At 43.0% G+C, this 21964-nt stretch overlaps 2 protein-coding genes across 3 annotated transcripts in view; one reads left to right on the top strand and one right to left on the bottom strand.

Annotated features, from left to right (window-relative positions):
* Window positions 1-4627: 4627 nt before the first annotated feature.
* Window positions 4628-15543, bottom strand: stas (Transmembrane protein stas). 2 transcript variants are annotated; one of them, XM_037421823.2, is made up of 7 exons: window positions 15470-15543; window positions 10781-10913; window positions 9397-9525; window positions 8532-8625; window positions 7234-7338; window positions 6579-6717; window positions 4628-5060 (listed from the first exon to the last, which is right to left on the bottom strand). In XM_037421823.2, exons 1-7 carry the CDS (start codon window positions 15501-15503, stop codon window positions 4891-4893), a joined length of 804 nt encoding a protein of 267 aa, XP_037277720.2. In that variant the 5' UTR covers window positions 15504-15543; the 3' UTR covers window positions 4628-4890. The 2 variants fall into 2 exon arrangements, with proteins under 2 accessions (XP_037277720.2, XP_037277721.2); XM_037421824.2 differs by lacking the exon at window positions 15470-15543 and adding an exon at window positions 12535-12655.
* A 4076-nt stretch (window positions 15544-19619) lies between these two features.
* LOC119170611 (acyl-CoA synthetase short-chain family member 3, mitochondrial) overlaps window positions 19620-21964 on the top strand; it is a 53715-nt gene continuing 51370 nt past the window's right edge. The window contains exon 1 of the mRNA XM_075887033.1: window positions 19620-20546. Within this exon, the coding sequence (XP_075743148.1) occupies window positions 20305-20546 (242 nt within the window). The 5' untranslated portion in view covers window positions 19620-20304. The remainder of the gene's footprint in view (window positions 20547-21964) is intronic.

The following is a 21964-nucleotide window of genomic DNA, read 5'->3' as shown; positions in this document are numbered from 1 at the left end:
CAACACTTAAATGTGATGACAACATTCCAATCATAGTTTGCTTGGTTAAAAAGTGGCAGCCGTCAACAGACTCCGACAGGTTCCAAAAGACGACGTCCTATCGGCTAATACTTAGGTGTACCTGTGAACACTGGCAGATGCGCTTTAGTAGCACAGATGTTAGCTGCGAAGACCGCTACCTTAAGCATGAAAGTGAAACTGATATCACTTTCGTACTAGGAACGTACAGCTAGCGACGGAGCTCATAGGCTCCTGTTGAGCATAATAAGTTTTTGCTGCGTGCATCTTGCTAAAACTTTGTCGTATATAAACAAGCTACAGTCGTGACTAGTCTTTCAGTGCCTAACTATGAAAATAAAGAGTGTCAAAAAAAAAAGGAGCTCGAGAAATACTGTATTCTAACGTACGACATAGACCAAAAAGTGAAGGACAGGAAAGAAAGCTGACAAGGTATCGGAAGTGTGGACTTGAAGCTTTTCGCCCCTCAGAGTACGTCAAAAACTGAAGTCTAACAACACAGCACTTTGATTAAACTGTTACTGTACACTACATACAACAAATTCACTTCACAAAACAGACTGGTGGCACACCCCGGGGAATGTCTTTTGTTTTTTTCTCTTGTACAAAGCTTTTCCGTGATGGTGCTAAAGAAATCGTCTCATTATTGCACGACGTGCAGAACACACTTTGGGAGTCCATGGTTTCAAACTTGAAGGAAAAGAAAAAAAGAGAGAACATGAGCCCAGTGCTGTAGTTGTTCGAAGCCACCAGTGCTTCCAAAAAAAGAGTGCTGCCTGTAGCTAGGGAATTCAAACACAGCACTTCAGGCGAGCAATGGTCAGGACGAGAAGTACAGCTGTTATGCTTTTGCACCGATTTTTAGCACAGAACCAAATTAAAGTTCAAAATAAAGCCCGCTTTCTCGAATCTACTCCTTTTTTGAACTATGATACATTAGAAAAGTGTCTGTCCACACTAACCATTGCATGTTTTAGCCCAGCAAAATCTTCACAGTACAAACGTAAAGCGGCCATGCGAGAAAATATTCTTGCCACTTGCAATATCTTCTGTTTCATCTAATGAGGTCAGAGGAGCAGAGAACAATAGGCCAGCAGAAGACAGCTGACAAATAGCTCTGTTGTGCAGATGCATTTTTTTCTTTTCTTTTGTCCTGTTCAGTTAAGGTGATGGTAAACTCCTACAATGCCATGCCTGCCGACTCACTGTTTCACTGGTCTCGTTTCCTTGCATCCTATTTCCTTTACACGTCAAGATGTCGCCAGATGGTACAAACAAAATTTATCAAAGCTCAATTGTGCATTGTTAGTAGTGATGTGAGCTACATGATTAGACTGCTACAAAAGCTTTACAGGTTTCTGCCTCTGGTGAGCAACAGAAACGTAAGATGTATAAAGATATCCCTCTACTTTTAGTGTTCCTTTCGTGCAGCTTGCTTTAACAAGCATGCTATCAATGGCGTGTACAGCACCACTCTCACTGTTAAGAAATTGGCACTTTTTAAAAACCTCCGCATCGGACACTAATTGCACTGCGTGTACATCACTGCACTTGCTCCTGTGCAATTTTGTCCGCTTCCCACTCGGCTCCATACAACACTGCACTGCGCCCATGAATACATGCATAAAAAGTCTCGGAAAGTTGGCAAAACAAAACAAGCAAAAAACAATCCGTGGTTGGAAACAGAACCCGAGTCAGCAAAAGAAGTATGTTTCACAAAAAATACCCATGAACGGAAATGGGCCCTAAGTTTGTTGGTCATAATTTTCCCAAAACATGTTTCACAAAATGCATGCAGGGACTCTAATATTCACATTCCCGGCATGCTACACTAATGTAGAGGACAACGAGAAGATATAATTTTTTTACAAATATAGCATTGGAAAGGTGTGTTTGTTACAGCTTAATGCAACTCGCACGCGTACAACCTTTCATGAAATGTCGCAACTTTGCAATGTCAATAACGCACTTCGTAAGCGCTAAAAAAGAAAGTGCAATTCTTTGACACAAGGTGCTTCCTTCTTTTCTTCAACTATTTCATTTCAGAGTAGGCAAAGAACGCATACAAACCCAGAATGCTATGACTTCAGCACACTGCAGTAATAGTACACTGCAGTGCAAAGCGCAGTGAGTTTCCTTTAGAATACAAGCTAAAAATGATTACGCTTTCTTTTATCAACCTTCTATTTAGGCTACTACTTTCGTACAACAGACCCGTACAACAGACTCACACGGACCCCCTCTGGATCAACACGAAATGGATTTCAACAAGCTTTGGAGCCTGCGAAATAGACATACCTGCTCAGCCTGTGCAACCGTACAAAGACAAAACAGCAGCCACAGATGCAGACAAAACACCACATTCATGTACGACAAAGATTACACAACCTCGAAGTATTTGGGCACACAGGTGCCCATCTCGGATGACTTGGTGCTAAGGCCCAGTGCGAGCATCCTCACTCAAAACAATGCGGACAGAGGCAATGCTGAATCCATGCTTCACCTCGACAATGGTTGCCATGTACCTCACTGCGTATCTTACGCTCGTCTTGCTCTGATAAAGTGCGTACAAAAGATGCTCAGGTTTATTTATAACTGCAGCATTACCAAGTAGTAAATTTTTCATCACAGCGCCTACAGTTTCATACTAAATTAAGGGTGTCAGACAGGAGGTCACATGCAGCTTTTGGTTTAGGGTCACAGGTAGGCAGGAGGTACGGTACTGGTAATACTTGTGTTCACTGTGTAAAGCCTATTTCATGGGAGTTTGTAAAATTATCACATCAAACTTAGTATACCAAGATCAACTTAGAGATATCTTTTTTTTTTTTTTTTCAAAGAATGCTTTTAAAGCGTGTCCCCAAATGTAACAAAGATTCTGGTATTGAAAAGTGTGCTACTATCTACTATCACTACTATCTTTAGTTAAAAGATCCCACAAGTAGCACAGAGCAAGAAAAGTGATAGTCAAACTCCTGTTATTACTCTGACGTTTCTTGAAGTGAATCCATTCATCGAGTGTGTTTTCTTCGGCTTCCCCGTGTCAATTAATTTGACGATGTGGTGGGAACTTTGGTGTGATGACCCTGAAATAGTACAGAGCAGTGCTTTCAGACTTGCAATATTGCAACGTATAATTATAGCTACTCCTTAACCTCGGTCTTCGTGTGCTAATCTAGTTCGCACTCACTTTCTGCAACTCCACCACTACACAGACTTTATCAGCCGCTAGAAGACTTCGCTTGCCATCAGTCCTTTAACCAGTCATGGCTCTTACACACTTTGCACAAGCCCTTACAACACACCTCGTTTTTTGCAATTTCGTATTAGCAGCTGCACCTGGTATACTAGATAGCTTAAAAAATACACGCTCTTTACATGCATTACATACTGCTAGCCTGGTAGGCAACAGTGCTAGGTCTCAAAGCGCCTACCATGCAGAATTTTTTTTTTTTTGTTCATCCAAGCTATTACAACCTTGTGTATTAACAAAGAAGAGCCTACACAATCCAAAACACGTGCCTTACAGCGTTGAGTCAATATCAACCGTTTCATTCACTGACGAAGCAGAAATACGTACGAAAAAATGGGCAATCTAGATTACACAAACTTTGCAATTATCCAAGTGGCACGCGCCCAGCGCATTGTCGCTGGGTGTGTCGGCATGGCATTGTCGCTACTCAAAACTGCACTGACAACATGCGTTCATACTTCCGAGTTGTGTGCTTTACCAGTTTGCCACATGATACATCTGCTGCAATGATTGAAAAGGGCAATCATGTCCAGAAGCATGCTATCTTCACTGAAAGCTGCAGACGTAATCCGAGCAACCTGGTCACCTCAAAGACTGAACGGAGATCAAAGCAGTCGAGAATAATCTAGTGACAAAGTCTTAATCATGACGAAAGAAAGGCAAATGAACAACCCTGGTTATGAAGCGAATAAAAAAAAAGTTAGCGAGACGTGCAAGAAAACCACAAAGGAATACTGTTTACTTGGATAAATCTGAAAGCTGTATGCCAAACAGACACACACACACAAAAGAAAATGCTGTGCCCCTTTGAAAAGAGGCGGGGAGAAAGGTGACGTCAATTTATCACACAATAACTGCTGATGCAACTCTCGTCGCAGACCAGGAGATTTCACTTAGACTAGTAAGTGAAAAATAGCAAACAAACATGCAACTCATTCCCCAGGCTCATACTGAGTTCTCGGAAACACGAAAATCCCTCAAAAAGCACACAAAACAACAAACACTCGAAGAATGCAGTGCTAATATTACAAAACAACAGCATAACCTATCAATTGTGCATTAAAAGCCGAAAGGCAAAAATACGCAGGGGCTTGCATCGGCCTCGATTACCCTCGCATTCTCACAGACGTTAAAGGTTTTTTGTGCTAGTAGTATAAATTTGAGCGGAGAAAAAAGCAAAAAAAAATGACAATAGTAGACAGGTGCACAAACAAAGGTGACGTCAAAATAAAAAGACAGCCAATCATCTTTAAATCGATTTTCTCTGTGACATCACACAATTTTCAAGGGAATGGTGGTGAAGAGCCAAGTGTGATGAAAGTACCGTGCAAGAGAGGATCGGCAAGGAATAAAACCAACAAGCGAGAGACGCGCTGCTACCTCTCTGGACAAGTCTTCGGACAAAAGATGGGAGTAAATTTTTTTTTGCAGGAAAAAGATTATTTTTTTTGTGTTTAACAGCAGGAAAACAAGTGTCAATGGCATGATCGGAGGAAGGGTGGGAGCACGAAAATGGGCGGCGCAAAAGAAAATCGCGAGAGAACAAATTGGGCGGGCGTCAGCGAGTCAACAGCAGAGACGCGTGGAGAATGTGCATCCTGGCCAGGAGAAGGGGAGCACTAGAGCACTTTCTGCTTGAGCTTGCCCTTGAAGATCACCGGCAGTAGAGACAGCACGGCGAAGATGGCCAGCACGGACACGGACCACCAGGAGATTGCGTCTCGGGACGAGCTCAGCTTGTGCAGTGTGGTGCCGGCCTGGATGGCTACGAATGATGGCGGCGCTACACCTGCAAGCGCACCGCATCACGGCAAAACGTCAAGTCTACACTGACTATGGCAACAATGCAAAGTTGAGCTTAACTTTCGAGTACAGGAAGGAAGCATACTACACTAGACTCTCATTGAATGGAGCCTAAAGAGACCGGTAACATACGCTCCATTTAACAGGAGTCCAGTTTACTGAGAGATAAACAAGGGTGCGGAATACACGCACGCAACCAATCATATCAGAGGTAGTTGTTCCGTTTAGGCAGCAGTTTTGTTTAACAGATTTTCATTTACGGGGAGCTTACTATACTAGTGAGCGGTAGTTTTCCTACCTTCCACATCACATTATGCCTCCATTGTAGGGATTATAACAGAGACCTTTATAGTAACAGGTTAATACAATGGCCCTTAGATACACACCAAGTTAACATACGATGGTATCAGAATCTTGACGAGCTTCATCCAGCCGAAATGCCTTTCAACATGTTTTTGTGTTTTAGCAGTGATTCTAGTAAAATAAAAAAAGATGTTGCAAAATTGATGCGTTCAAAGCAAATGCACCAGAGGCTTTTTAAGTCGGCCAAAGTGATTGGTCTGCGGTGGAGTGATGAGCATTCTAGTTACTCGACGCCTTATTTCCATATGTATATTTCAGGGGGTAGCCGCACACCTACGACTTACTACCTGAAAGACAGCTAACTGGAAGAAAAAGAGAAAACGAATAAACAAGATGTCGGCACCTGCTACTAAATATGGTTTTGAGAAGACATAACATCACTTGAAAGAGACCTCAAATGCCTTTATAGGTAATCACAAGGTGACACCATTACTGGACTAAACTGCTTCATAGACCCTTGCTGCAAAAACATTTTTCAATTCTTCAACTATGAGCAAGCTACAGTAGATTCCTTTTAAACGAAAAGTGTGTTTTCTTTAAGAGGAGTTTCATTTACTGAGAGATAAACAGGGGTACAATATTCAAGTACGAAACCAAACATATTAGTGGTAGTTGTTTCATTTAAGCAGCAATTTCATTTTAAGAGAGTTTAAGCAGCAATTTCATTTTAAGAGAGTTTCGTTTTATAGGAGTCTACTGTACAGGCACAGTAAAATCTCTATAATTCCACATCTCTTAACTGAAACTGCTGGATAATTTGAACTCCACAGCTGCTCTGGACAAAGTTGCATGTAGGGAGAAATGCCAGGGAATTCCAACTCTAAAAGGAACACACGAGTGCACAGCCCGCAATATTTTTTTCCATCAATAAACGTACAATTGCTACTCTTTGCAGGGCATTAACTGCAAATACTAGCACCTTTTTGTACCCCAAAGCAGTGCACTGATGTAGTCATTACTGGCACTTGAAGTTTGAGCTACCGTAAAGTGTAAGGTACACGCTACTATGTTGTTCCCTTTAAAGGCCAACAGCACTGCACAGTTGTACAGCCCCAAACTTGGTTTCACTAACTGAACTGATTTCGCTTGATTTGTGCTGATGGCGCACGAACAAGTGGAAGAAGTATTTGGCAAGCCTTACCTACAAATGTGCCTAGAAAGAAGGGGGCTATAGGCACGTCTATGACGGGTGCTGTGACGTTGATGAACCAATTGGGAAGGAAAGGCGTGATGCGCAGGAAGATCATGTAGTTGAGCAAGTTGTCCTTATGCCGCCCCACCTGCATCCAAGGCACAGCAAGAAAAAGGAAAAGGCAGCCCAGTGAATGCCGAATCACACACATGCCGACAAACACAGCTCTTAAAAACACCCCATTCCAATGCAAGACATGCAATTTAACATGGGAGGGTTTTAAATTTTGCCTCTTTGGTTAGCCCTAAACAAAGGACTGCAGACCAAAAGCCCCATGTCTTGTTTTCATTCTTTTGTAAATCGGTTTAAGTTCTTTTGCAAAAAATAGGTTCGCACTCCCAATATATAAAACTGATTGTAAGCTTGCTTGGGGTAACATCATTAAGTGGTCACAATGTAGCGAGATAGCTGATATGCACACTTGCACCCCCTCTTTGAGGTGAGGGGATGCAAACTTCAATTGACCATTTAAATGCAGCTTAAGAGTTCTGTCAATATGCTTATGACGACTTAGAATCCTCGTGAACAGGCAGCTGCTGTTATAGATTTATAAGCAATACCTTCCAAACAGGTATTCCAATCATGACTTGACGACCGTTCCTACCTGCTCGGACCACTTCATGGCTTTGGCGGGAAAGTACTTAAACACCAGGCGCCTCCCAACCAGGTACGAGAAGAAGTAGCAGAATGACGCTCCCATCGCCGAACACTACAGAAGCACAATATAATATTATTTAGAGCTCCGATTTCAAAGGGAAAGTGATATGTTAAAGGAGAGACAGTTTAGAGGGAATATTGCTTCAAGAACTCCGACATATAACTTTGCCACCATAGATTCATAACCAGAAGACAATGAAAATCCAAGAATCATTTCTGAATTACATGCTAAAACCATAGCACTTGAATGTTGAACTCATGAATTTCAAAGACTATCATTTTGATGACTGAGGCTCAATTTTGTGGAGCTTCCTATATCATGGCTTTGGCTCCTTCAGAATGACGAAATGCAATTCGCTTTTATGATAAAAAATTACCGACAAAAAACACCAAAATCCGACACCACGGTGAGCTGCTACAGGAACTTCAGGGCAATGTCTTATTTGTCTCCACACATTTGCTGGCATATCAAGTACCTTCTTGTGACAAGAATGATGTTTTTTTGGCATCTTTGAAGGGTGGCATACCAATTGTACTGTAATTCATCTTCTGTGCTCTTTTGAGTCATGAATTTTATATATGGCATGCCCATTCGAAATTAGCAACCAGACTTCCCTCTGACATATGAACCGATTGGAGCTGACGGGGCCGGCACATCACCATGTCATATTGTAGTTTTCATAGATACTATACAAAAAACAACTCTTGTGAATTCGCCATTGGCAGTGAGCAAGCTCATAGATGCATTGCTGCTACAGAGACGTTCTTACCGATTAAAAGAAGAAGCCTCAAGTCCACAGAAATGTGCTGCTGTTGTGCTGCCTAAAATATCTCCCGAAATCAAACACATGGGTGAGATTCTATTACTAAAGAGCTGACACTGGAGTAGCTCGTCTTTCTTTGCAAGTTTTTCTTCAGTACAGTTCAACCAGCATAAGGAATCAGGAAGTTACATAACACACACATAAAATTAAAAAAAAACAGACATGACTTTTATGCTCTCCTTACATATTGAGTCTATGATTACAAAATTAACAATAATAAAGTTACTAATGAATTATTAATGAGTTACTTAAACTGATACAGCATTTCATCTTATTGTCCATTTATTATTGTCATTATATTTCAACATCTAAGGTATCCAAGTATATTTCCTCAATTCCCCAGATAACCAATAGAAACCTCCAAAGGAAATGAAACAATACCGTAAAAGCACACACAAAGCAAGATAATTAGGCGACTTACCAGGCAAACGAGAAACAGTGCCAACGGGAACGGGAAGAGGAAGCCAGAGAGGATGCTGAGAAAGATGGAGCCTGGAATCGCAAAGGACTGCAAGCTGCGCACTTATGTCAAGGAAAAACACTCGTTCTCTCCCTTCTTCAAGCTCGACACTTCTCTATGCATGCCAAGACAAAATGATCACTTATAAGGCAACCTCAACTAAGGAACGAGTCCCCAGTTGTACACTGCCCACTCAAGATATGCGGGCTTGAGCGCATCCCTAAAAGCAAGCTGAGGCTTGCAATTCAAGCACATGTACTGCAATGTCTCATAGTAAAGTTTAGAGACTGACGTGGGTATGTCCGAGCAATCACAGCTTGACATCATTAGTAGATTTCATTGCTTTAAAATTCTGCCACAAGAATTATTATTTTTTTGTACATCAAGCATAAGTGTTGTTGCAAGGTAGTTATCACAGGCAACAAGCACCTCTCTTTTATCCTGGCAAGCACGCTGGAAGCTAGACAGGGTGTTGACAACTGAGCAATATTTGTCAGAATGAGTCTTCACCTAGAGCTTCTTCTATTCCTTTCTTCTTTGGATATGTTGCAGTTCAGACAACCGTTGCACAAACACACGGTGGTACCAGGTGGCAGCCGCAACACTTATGAGGCTGTACTGTGCTACTGTGACTCTACACACAGTAGGCAGCAGATAAAGCAAGGAGCAATATGCCTGCCAAAGCACAACCAAGCTACGTGCGTAGCTGGTGCACACCCGCCCTGTCCCGAGTCAGTTTGGCCAACAAATATAGCCAAGTCCAGACTGCAAGCAACGTTGGCCAAGGTATCTTAGCAATAGCAGGGCACACCAGTGAAAAGGATACAAGATGTAGGTGACAAAGAAGCCAGACGTGACGGTGAAGAAATAACGATCTGTGTATCTGTTGAGCACCCGTCCCAAGCCCTTGGCATCCTCTATGTCTCGCGGCAGCTTGATGTGCTGCTTTTCAGAGCTGAAATGTGGGGGCAAGACAAGTAATGTGAGAACATCAATAGGTAGGTAACTGAATAATTATTCATTTTAGTAATAACTCATTATTCAATAAGGCTTATCATCCAAAACAAATACACAGACAATGGAAAACACTAATTCAACATTTGACTGGTCGTCTAAGAGCGCTCCGAGTGTGTTTTAAGGTGTTGAATTCAATAGCTTTAAGTCTTCCACAAGAACATGCAGGTATGTAAGTAATTTTTCTCATTCCAGATAATATTTGGACATGATAATCTTAGTAGCAATGGTTAGTTGCTATTTTACAAATTTTTTCCAGCACCTGCTGAGCGCTCAGAAACGACCAGTCGACTGTACCGCAAGTCAGTAGGCCGTAGATTTATTTAAACCGACCAGGACTCATTGAAGTACCTCGACGCTTCCAATGCAAGTGTTATACTGTTTCCAATACCCTCCTATAGATAAAATTATCAATCAGCAGCATCAACAACACTCCACGCTTGTCACAAATGAAAACGATCTTTCGTGTCTAACCACAACTCTGCAGTAGTAACGCGAAACCATAATAAACCACCAGTCAGCATGGTTTCTTGTGCTTTTCATAACATTCAGCTTGCACTACATAACAGATTGCCAGACCTGTCGCAGCTGGTAATGCTAACATGTGGGTATCAAATTAGTCAGCCCTGCAACATAGTTACAGCAACCAGTGCGCTGTTTCTAATTAAGTATGCCGCTGTGCAGCTAAATCTTGCCCCAACGTATCTGTAAGAATGCGTGCAGAAGCATTCACCGAGTAAATGCATCTCCACCATGAGCAGGCAATAAATTTTCACAGGTGCAGCAATGACATCACTTTTCCTACACTCTCACCACAACTCCACGCAATGGCTGGCAATGTTTGCGGCGTACAGTACTCGCATATTTCTTGTTCTTCCCTCAATGACAAGCACATGCTCAGCACAAATAAAACCAAACACAGGTTAAGCTACGCAACTTTTTAGCTTTAACGTGCCCTTCACAGCCTGGGTGTAAGAACGAGCTTTCTGCAAAATTTTGAAACTCAGCTTTCATACTTGCCAAACTATTTTTATCTCCAGGCTACGGATAAGGACCAGTTGGAATTCCTCTCTACTGCTTTTAAATTTCTCCTTTTAAATTTCTCATTCGAGTTAAAAGAAAATGCCTAAAGATTGTTCATGGCTAGAGCAAAGCTTTGCAGATTGGCCAATCGTTCCTTCCAGCACGGTACTCACGGTTCCAGCTTTGGGAAATTCCAGTAGACTAGAAGAAGGCACATCAGTGAAGAGAGGAATGTGATCCCTAGAATCAGCAATGATCGTCTCGTGCTCCCTCTCGCATGTTTCGAAGGCACTGACACGGTCTCCGCTGATGGGACAAGCAGAATAGAAAAACAGAATGGTATAAGGCTTCACCGCAATGTTTTGGCACAATTTTAACACCTGGGTTGTGTCAATGGACTAATAAGAACTGTGGCTGTTTGGGGCTTGTTACCTCCACGTTGCGGCAAAATTCAAGTGTAGAAGCACGCAGCCAGATATACTAGAAGTCGAAAGAACACTAACTACCAATCCAAAAGTGCTCTACGTGATAGTACCAGTTATTGCTGCTCTGCTGTTGCTTTCTCTTGCTACTTGCGGGTTCCTTACAAGGGCGGCTAATAAGATTAGGCAGGAATGTGCACTTTCTTTGCTGCTGTTCACAAAGTTTGTACACAACAAAAAGCAGTTATATAAACATGGACAGAAACATGTTCAGTGGGAGGCACACAACTGCTGCCATGTGTATTGCTTTATTTGTTTAACCAAGTTCACTTTGTGCAGTTTCACTCTAATTTAGGCTACCATGCTAGAAATAATCACAGTGCAACAACAGAAAGTACTATATGTTGTTGCATTATAAAATTGTCTTTTTCACTTTAATGTGACTCAGTGTGTCAACAAAACAGAGGAACTAGCCATGACTACTGCCATGAGGAATTCATCACATTTAAACATGATTGATAATTGATTGATATGTGGGGTTTAACGTCCCAAAACCACTATATGATTATGAGAGACGCCGTAGTGGAGGGCTCCGGAAATTTAGACCACCTGGGGTTCTTTAACGTGCACCCAAATCTGAGCACACGGGCCTACAACATTTCCGCCTCCATCGGAAATGCAGCCGCCGCAGCCGGGATTCGAACCCGCGCCCTGCGGGTCAGCAGCCGAGTACCTTAGCCACTAGACCACCGCGGCGGGGCATTTAAACATGACACTCTAACACCAAGTGAGCTCATCTTCAACAGCATACAAGCTAAATCCTTTCCACACCATGAATGATTCTCTCTCAGAGATATAACTAGGGGGGTAGCTGAGGGGGTTGTGACACCCCTGAATTTTTTTTCATTCTTTAAGATTTTGGGTGATACTAAAATATTTACATGCCTTCACATTGACCACCGGTTGCCACAGTTTGCCGTTCTACACATAAACATGCCATGAAAAAAAATTCCTGTGTACCGCCCTGTTCTCGTTGATCCAATTACGTTTGTGTAATTTTATTATTTCAACATGACTGCTGTGGTACATGATGGCACAAGTATCACAGAGAACCACATTTTTTGGCAGCAGCCGTAACAATGTCTGATCCTTTAAGCCTCATGAAACATGGCGATCTTTGTCGTTCCTTCTCATAAAGTAAAGATGTGGACCTGTAACTCTAATGAGTTGTCTTGTGGTCTAACTAAGATGTGACAACAGCAAGGAAAAGCTTGGGTCTCTGGCAGATCCCCTCACTCAGCTCAACAGTAAAAGTTGGCTGCCCGTGCTTTCGAGACTTCTTTTCTTTGGTATGGCAGAAAGTAAATGATCAAGTTTGGTCATCTTTACAACAAAACGGCACATTTGTCCGAAGACCTCACTAAATCATGCAATCGGTAGTAGTGACGAACAATGTGTACAAAGGGCATGCACTTGAGAAGTGTGAGCTAATGACTTGCACTTACTGGGAGTCCCTCATTCGAAGGGAACAATTGCAAGCCCCTATTCCAATCACGAAAGAAGTTCCACAGGTTCCCCGCCTTGTCAGGCAGGGATAAAGATGCACTGCTTCTTTCAGTGTAGCGTGCGTACAGCCCCAGACATCTAAGGGCATCGCAGACCTGTTTCAGGTGGCTAGGAGCCGCTTGTCCCTCTAAGAAGATCCGCTTGTCCCTCTAAGAAGATTGTAAAGTGCTGGGAACCCTGTACCTATTTAATAGACTGAAGTATCATTCATTACCTAAATTAACCAGACAAACTGAATGGAGAATGACAAAAAGCCCGCTAGACTCTACCACGACAGGTGAAGCCTCCAATCAGCCTTTTTCTGTGTACATGCCCGTATGCCACTCAGAAACAGGAAAGGATAGGAAAGAACAAAAGATAATAAAAAAGAAGTTATGCTGCCACACCATCACTATAAAAAATGCTATTCACACTGAATTAACTGTTTAGAAATATTTTCCATGGCTTTACAAAAAAAAAAAAAAGCTTGGTATGGAAAGGGCTTAAATGGCTCAAAAGCCCTGTAGCATATTTCACTAATAAAGCTTATATTTGAGATATTAGGATGAAAAATAGGGTCTTTCTACATTGTCTCTATACAATATTTTACAACTTTTTCACAGAATGCTTCACTGCTTATAGAGAACATACAATGTCACTGAAGGGGCCCAACTGTGCGCACAACTAAAAGAAAGCTGTTGCCATATATTTGCGTTGTGGCTATAAATTAATTATTCTTGCCTGTTCCCTGTTCACAATGCTCGCATCACAACTGCTTGCATTTTACTAAGCAGCAAAAATACATATTGCATTTTCTTTCATAAATTCTTCATGCATAATTTTACGACATACAGCTCATTGGTTTATGAGGCTTCACGTTTCAAAGCAACAAAACAATGGAGTGTAGCATTGGAAATTAATTTTCATCATTAGGTTTTTCTTAGCCTCATCACTTCATTTTATTGCGAGAGTGTTTTTAGATAATGTCGCGAGGTGAGCATGGCTATGAATCGCGTGACTGGGCCCATATTCACAAACCAACCTTGGCCAAACCTCCGGTTTTCCTCGAGTTCCTGTACTTTCTACATTCCACATAAAGGCACAAGAATGGTAACAGGGTAAAAGATAACATCAAGATTGGTTCATGACTACTAACTCACCTTGTAGATCAAGAGCAATAAAGGCGTAAAACTGATAGGGAAATCTTGAGGCAAAGATGAGGTTGGTTTATGAATACTGGCCCAAGTCCTCGCGAGGCTGATACAACATACAGGTTATATACTTTTACGGCAGCTAAAGGGACTAGCAAAGCTTAACAATCTTAAGTTGCCAAGCAATGACAGTCAAACACTACATTACATGAATAAACTTATTCAAAGGACTATCCTTCGAAAATGAAGGTCGCAGACAACGGTGAATTAGCATGTGATTTCTCGGCAATCCTTAAAATTTCTGCGTGTTTGAGTGATAGTACGATTCATCACTGAAGTCCAAAAAAGATTAAAACTGTTTTGCAGAAAGTGACACCCCAAAGTATTTGCCAGCCAGCCTGTCAACCTACAAATAGAGGCGAATACACTGTTTTACATTACTTCTAATCTATATGAGCAATGAATTCAAAACACAGCTTCAATGGAAAACATCGGTGTTTATGTAGAGAACTCTTCCAATGTTACCGAAAAAAAAAAAACTCTTTTGTTACTTTGAACGGTATTCCTCGGTAATATGTTGTAAGGTCGTTCAAAGAAACAAGAAAAGAAATATTTCGCGAGACAGTGGTCAGGTTTTGGTGTCACACTCCAGAAGATACTTCGTATGCTCCTTACGAAAACGGATAGTTTTCCTTCATAAATTTGCTTAAGTGGAATCGGCTGCCCTTTAAGGACGAAAAATCCAATAAAATGACCTAAAGTAACAGAGGCTTCCACTGCTGGGTAAGTTTTGGCCAATGAATTACAACAAACGAGGTCATCCTAGTACTGGAAGCGCTGTGTGCTTAGACATGTGTGCCAATAAAAGCGACAAGGACGTGACCAGAAACAGATGACGCAGGTGGAACGTAGCACCTGTGCGAACGACGCGGCGCAAATCGTTCGCAAGCCGTATTACCCCGACAACAAGAACCCGACTACCATCGCAATCGGCGCTTCCCTTTTTGTTCCGCGCAGTTCGAAAGCCAAGGTCGGTGACGCTGCGTAAAAAGACTTCGGAACACCCGACCTTTCGACACATCACGCGGTCTCACGGTCGCTCTGTTCATTCAACTCGCGATTTAAACCGCGCCAAAAAGGGTCAAAGTACGGGCGTCCGAACTACAGCTGACGGCCATCCTGCGCGCGACGACCAAAACCCACATTTGTGTGTATGGTGAAACCAGTTATGGTACGAAAGCACGAATATTCTTCTTTTTACATGGCCAACGAAGACAAACGCTAGTGAAGGTCTCAGTTAAGAAATGTCAGCGATCCATCTCGCGACTGGCTGGGTGATTTCATTCAAAGGTGGAAAAAGGTCGCGATCTGTGACGCACAGCATTGCGTTGACCGACTGCCGAAGTTTCGGTGTGCTAGTTCGGAAAATAAAATTAGTGACATTCAGGTATACTGCCTAGGACCGATACGCGTACTGAGACACGTTTTCCTTATCCAGCTACGTAGGACAATAAACCCATTTAACCTTGAAACAGCGCCGCAACGCGCTTATTACTAAAACAAAAGCTGGCTCAGGAAGCACGAACAGAAGTTGAAGCGACGGCGGAATATTCAAGGCGATTCCATTACGAAGAACGCAAATGCGAATGAAAGACTGTTAGGCTAGACCAATGCTTACACTTAAGAACGACAATCTACGCAATAAGAGACTGGGACTACCACTGAAATGAATTCTAAAACATACCTTGCTTCACATTCGCATCACACTCGGCTGCCATTTTTAACCAACAACGTTTCCGTGATCCACCTGGTGGGGAATGAATGCGGCCGTGAGTGCGGAAAAACCCAGTGAAAGCTACTGAAAGTACATGTGAAAAATGAACCAGCACGCAGAAGTAAATGTCATAAACGGTAAATGTCATAAACAGCAAATGCTATAAACAATAAATGTGATAAACAAAGCTTATTTTCAGTTTCTTTTGAGCGCTTCTTTTGTAGCAGTTTACGCGCGTGAAAGTGACGCATTTCGAATCGCTAAATATATTCATGAGTCGTACGTAAGAATTCTGAGCAAAAAAAAAAATAAATAAATAAAAAACAGATATTATAGGGGCATCTTGTCAATGGTCATTAACAAGATGAATCGTAATAAATGCCGATATCTGCTGTGTGGCAAAAATGCGTCCCAAATGGTGCATCAGTTTTTACAGTGCGTATACGTACTCCAAGTCAAACGGGAACGTTCGGGGCATCTTTCTGCCACACAACGACCATAGTTACTTGGTTTGTTTTAGTCAACTTTCTCGAAAAGTGGGTGCCCGCTAATGCCCCATCAAGAGACTTATATATCACGCTGACAGACGCACGCCCGTTATGACCAGTAATCACCCGGCGAGTGGCGATATAACGCAAAGGAATCAAGCTAGGTAAACAACGATCATCGTTGTGTGTCAGAAATGCGCCCCAGGTATACTTTTCTTTGCCTTTACAAATCCAGGTGAAAATGTGTCAATTACTGGGTATGCAACCAGTTTTAACTGGAATAAACTGGGGTGAACTGGTTCCAGCTGGAAACAAACTCGGAAGCAACTCGTTCCAAAAATCTTCCAGTTTAACTGGGATCCAGTTTAAGTTAGAGACCAACTAGTTCAAGCTGAGATTAAACTGGAAACATTTCCAGTTGAAGTGGAAGCAATCGATACTTGTTGGGGGTTATTAATGCTGAAAGTCCCGTCTGCAAGGTCTCCAGAAAGGAGAGAGAGATAGAGAAAGGTATAATTGAAGGATATTGATATAGCTCCCCATAGAATATTGCCCTCGATTCTGTGGGAAGCTATGGGACACGAGTACCCGAAAGAGACAAAAGTTAAAAAAAGAAAGACAAGAAAAGCTCGAGCATCAATTTCGGTTCAGCTATGTGCGGCCAACTTCTACCACAGACACGGCCACTGATCTTTTTTTTTTATTTTCACAGCGTAGTCAATCAGTCACTGACTCTTCACTTGTCATTCTCTCAGGGACGCCGCTATATAAATTATGAGGGGCATTCAGTCTTTCTCTTAATTTTTCACGACACATGCTCTTTTATTCCCCTCCCCCGGTTTATGACCGAAAACTGGACGTAGAATAGTTAACCTCTCTGCCATTTCTGTATTCCTCCTGTATATCTCGTTATTATTAATAATGACCTTCCTTGCGCTCTTCGAAATCAAAATCCACGGTTGTTGCTTTTTCTCTTTCTATATGCCGATGAAGATTTTCAAAAGAAAATCTGCCCTTTCAATGACATCGCATGGAACAGTCAAACCTAATCTTTTTGTTTTGTTTTTGGTTTCAATGGCGCAAAAAAAAAAAATAATGGCCCCTCTAAACGTCTGCGATGACCAAAGTCACAAGTCTGTCACTCGAAAGTGTTAAGTATCCATGGTTTGCTATTCTGCTGATTCCTTACGGCAATTCAACGCCTTTTGAGATCAGTGTATCCTGTGTACCCTTCGATAACGCTTTTCTGATTGGCCCCCAGAGTTTCATACTTTGGTATGAAATTCCATGGCAATTCTTAGCAATTCGAAGTCTATTCTCGCTCGGCTCCAGGGCCGTAGCCAGGTGTGGCACACCAAGCTGGTGCCCTCCTCTCCCCCCCTCCCCAAATCTTTTTCGTTGTGGCATAGAGAGCGAAAAATGACCATGTTAAAGGGGTGCCCCCCCCCCCCCCCGAAAAATTTTCTGGTTACGCGCCTGCTCGGCTAATTCTAATTAAGGGTCTAATTGTCTAACGCCTGTCGGCAAGTTGTACACAACTCGTCACTATGGAACAGGTTCAGGAAATTGTCCCTATGGAATGGGTTCAGGAAAAGTGTTTATAATTATTTAACATCGACCACCGCTATCCCAAGCACTGTTGGATGATTGATTGTCCGTGCAGTCACATCGCAGCCAGCGTAATCGTTCAAAACTTTTGCTCCTTGCTCGCTTGGTGAATTGAAATGTGTGTCTTTTTTGTTTTTTGTTTTTTTTGTTCAAGGAGTTGTCATTCACCGCGATCTGCGAGTTCGATTCGTAGCTTCAGTGCCCGCACATTCGCAAACTTACAACTACAAGCTTAATTTGTCCGTAAGAAAAAATTCTATTGCATCATGATGAGTGACGACGCGTCGTTACCGCAGGCTATACAGGCCAACGGAATACTGCAACTACGGAAAGAAACCGAAACTAACCAAATGAACTGCAACTGTGAAAGTTTTTCAACAACCGATGGAAACTTGCCGCTATAACTGCAATCAAGTTCCACCTGACACCCTCTTCAATTTCGGAAAGGCTTTCGACAAGTTACCGCATCAACGGCTTCTCATCTCGAAACTTTCTCGCTTTAACCTTAACCTTTTTTTTGTTGTTGTTGTTGTTATTTTAGAATACATTCGTTGTTTCTTTTTTTCTTAGTAGGAAGCAGTTTGTTTAAGCTAACAATCATTATTCCAGCAGGAGCCCTTTCGTGCCTCAGAGTATACTGCAACGCGCTCGATGTCTGGGGACCCTCCATTTTCTAATAGATATTAACCAACATTCGCCAACATCTTGTATAGCATGCCTTTGTTCGCAGATAACCGCGTCGCTTATCGCGCGTTTCATCAATGACGATGATGACTTTCGAGCGTTTCGAGGGGACTCGGATAACTGCTTAGCGAGTAGCGCTAATGTCACGAAAGACAACACAACTAAATCACTGCTTTTTTATTTATTTTATTTACCCGCAAAAGAAAACTTGTTTCACCACTCTATACGGCTTCTGCAACGCAGATTTTTATTTTATTTATTTTTTTTTGTCAGTGCATGCGACAAGCATCTCGGCGTCACTCAATATTTCGAACGGTTTTTCCTAGGTCCTCCTTTCAAGTCGCGAGTATGTACTTTCGAATTCAAGGTACTTCCGCCATGACGTCTCCTCCGTTGAACTACTATAGCTTGTCTTACGTGCATTTGGCCTAAGTTGTAATACGCATGCTCTGCTTGGGATCCGCATCAATGTAATTTACCTGTGTGATAAGCTCGATAGTTACGGCAAAGTCAGCGTCAGTATATATCGAGAGTGGCAGTCGCCATAGAACATGTACACGGCCCCGCGATGGAATTTAATAATGCGGTCAATAAAAACCACTGTTTTCTGATAGTAAAGGGTTCTTTTTCACGGGCAAAAACAAAAAGGACCTATCTGTGCGTGAACCTTCGCTGAGTTATCACTGACAAGATCATGATCAATAAGGAAATTCCACTGCCCACCCCTTACTTCGCGTTGAGGATAAGGACGTACAGGTGAAGCGATTTTCATGGAAACATATATACGTGGCACGCAAATGCACGAACGTCTTTAAAAGGCGCAACTTACCGCTTCCTAACCGTTTCCCTCTTTTTTTTTCTTCCAGAGTCATTCACTTATTATGTACGTCATGCCGAGTACTCTGCAAGTAATGAGCGCAGCGCAATGCAAAGACACGGCTCCATTGACCCAGACATGCCTTAATGGTTTTGTTTCTGGAACCGCAGTTGGCCTACGAACGCGCACGGCATCATAAACGTTTTCTGCTTGCGGCTACACGCATCCACATAACTCAAGCCTCGTATCGTATTTTGTTTTCATAATTGAAGGGCGATGCCGCACATGCAGCCCGTAATGAAGCTCTCATGCGTGCCTCGCTCAGCCAGTTCATCCAAGTCCAAAAAAAAAAACGTCATTCTACTTATTCAGCGAAGACGTTGCTTTTGCACTTAATCTCTGGTGAAAAAAAAAAGCAACGAACAAAAACAGTCGATATCGTTTGTGCGACTCCCTGTGAGGAAACGGTTGAACAAAAAAACGGCAGTTCTTTCGTTTCTTTTTTTTTCTTCGCTTTTTTTTTTGCATGCCTACGCTTCACTTTACTTTGTGTACACTGGACGAAGTACAGAGATGCGTTACCGTCGAGTCTTTCCGTTTGGCCGCACCTCGGCTGGCGAGATCGTTCAAGCGTGCCCGAATCCGGCGACCACCGTGCAGTAACCTTCTGTGCCCGCCGCAGTGCTTGTCGTGTTCGCTGCCGATATCGTCGCGTTGTTTCTCGCCCTCGAAGAAGGAAACTCGCTTGTCGTAAGTGCACACGCCGCTTCCCCTGAACCGTTCGAGGGAGATTCGACGCCGGTCGTATTCGCAACGTTATTTTGTGTCCGTCTGCACAGTTCTCCGAGGACCGGGCAGGCTCGTGTAAGGACATCGTCGTCCCGCTGTGTCCCTTAATACGTCGTCGCTAATCGTTACCGACGTAGAGAGAAAAGAGTAGTCTGAAGCTGCCATTGTGTGGTCCAGGCTGGAGACGGCAAAGTTCGTCACGACGTCCGGAATGCGTTGACCGAAAGCGGCGTTCGATCCGAACAGTTGCGAGGCGAGCCGAATCGTTTCGCTGCATGCACTGACTCTTCCGGCGCGCGCTCGAATTTTTTTTTTTTTTTTTTTTTGCAGCTGCTTGTGCTGGTCGTCGACACGCGTGTGCTATAGAAGCGTGTGACGGTTTTTTATATCCTTCTGACCGGCGAAGAGGACGATGTCCAATGGCGTCCGGAGTTGCGGCTCTGTGCTGCAGCGTCAAGCTCGCATCGACCGTCGTCGACAGTGACCCCGGAGTCCCGAGCGACGTCAACGCTTGCTGCGCGCCTTCCAGACCGTACGTGCGCGACTGCAAGCGCGCCCTCGAGGACCCCGACGACTTCTGGGCCGAGACGGCGGCCAGGCTCACCTGGTACCGCAAGTGGGACAAGGTGCTCGACCTGTCCAAGAAGCCCCGGGCAAAGTGGCAAGTGAAGTTCCATGCAAATTTACGCGGCACAAGTGGACGTATAGGTCGGGAAACTTATTCATGAATAAGACGCGCTCAGGCCGGCCTGTGACTTTCAAACTTCATGAGCCAGGCTTAGTAGAATTGTCATTAACTCGGAGTACTAGTAAGCCTGGCTCAGTGGAACTCTGGTGAAGCGGTTTGAGCTTGGCTGAGCAGAGGCTGGGTCCGTGAGCGTATAATCATTGTGAGGTGAAGTTTGAGCAAGCTCGGCTAAGCCGAAATTCTGTGAGCCTGATTATTAGTGCACCCGGCCTAGCGTAAATTTCTCGGGTATTGGATCCCCGCGCAACAGAACCGCGGTCAGTTTGAGTCAGAGTTCATCCAGCTTGGAATTTTTGGTGTGAGCCCGAATGAGCAATGCGCAAAAAATATATATGATGTATAAATAAATATGAGCCAGTAATGAGTAAACCTCAATAATCAGCGCTAACCTCGACAAGTGCGGCTAATTAACGATGGCTCCTCGTACGCGCTTAAAAATGACGTTTGCCTGACCAACTAGTGTATTTAATTGAATCGGGTGGCCGCAAAAGACAAGCGCAAGGGCGGTGCCAGATGCCCCTTTTCTTTCCTCCGTTATTCGAAATTCTGTATTATATGCATGCAGTGTACACAATCAACCAATTATTTAATCAATCAATCAATCAGGATACAAATTAATTCTAGCTAACTGATGTGGCCAATAACAATAAATCGACAATTGCGAGTGGGATTATATCTTCTAGCAAAACTTACCAGTGAGAATAGGCCTTTTTTTGCAGATAGCATTTACTGATATACTGCAACCAGCAAATGTGCATGCGCACGCGCAATAAAAGTGGTCACAGATAATCGATGAAGGCGTGCTCGGGCGCCAACGTTCGATAGTTCATAGCACACGCGCATGTCTATTTTAGTTCGAGTATCGTACTGTAGTGAGGAAGTTTCCTCCACACTATTGCAGCCACTTCCCGATATAAATTTTTGATTTTGTAACACGTGTGCTCAAGACGTAAGCGTTCGGACGATGTCGAATTCATTTGTATGCATACAATAGAAAACGTTTAAAGTCGGCTTCTCCGCATTAATTGTCTTAGTGAGGCGAAGCCCGCTTTAAAAAGTAATATATTTAAAATGTTTATTAACATTTTTTTCTGTTATTAAAGGATCCTTCATGAGGTTTAGGCACTGCAAACGAGCAGGCGTGGCACACTAATGACATATGGTGGCAGGTTCACCGGCAAAGTGTCGGAGGTATTTCCTTAGCTCCTCTTGCCACGCGGCGCCAGCGAGTGCGTCACCGTAGGCATGGTCTTTCAGCGAATCAGCACACGAGAGTCTGATGTTTGTCAGTGCTGCACCACACTACACCGTTTCCTAAGAAAAAAAATAAA

The sequence above is a fragment of the Rhipicephalus microplus genome, chromosome 2 (genome assembly GCF_043290135.1).
Source record: "Rhipicephalus microplus isolate Deutch F79 chromosome 2, USDA_Rmic, whole genome shotgun sequence".
NCBI classification, from domain to species: Eukaryota; Metazoa; Arthropoda; class Arachnida; order Ixodida; family Ixodidae; genus Rhipicephalus; species Rhipicephalus microplus.
The sequence above is the reverse complement of the archived record's forward strand: the minus strand, read 5'-3'. Positions and strand labels throughout refer to the sequence as shown.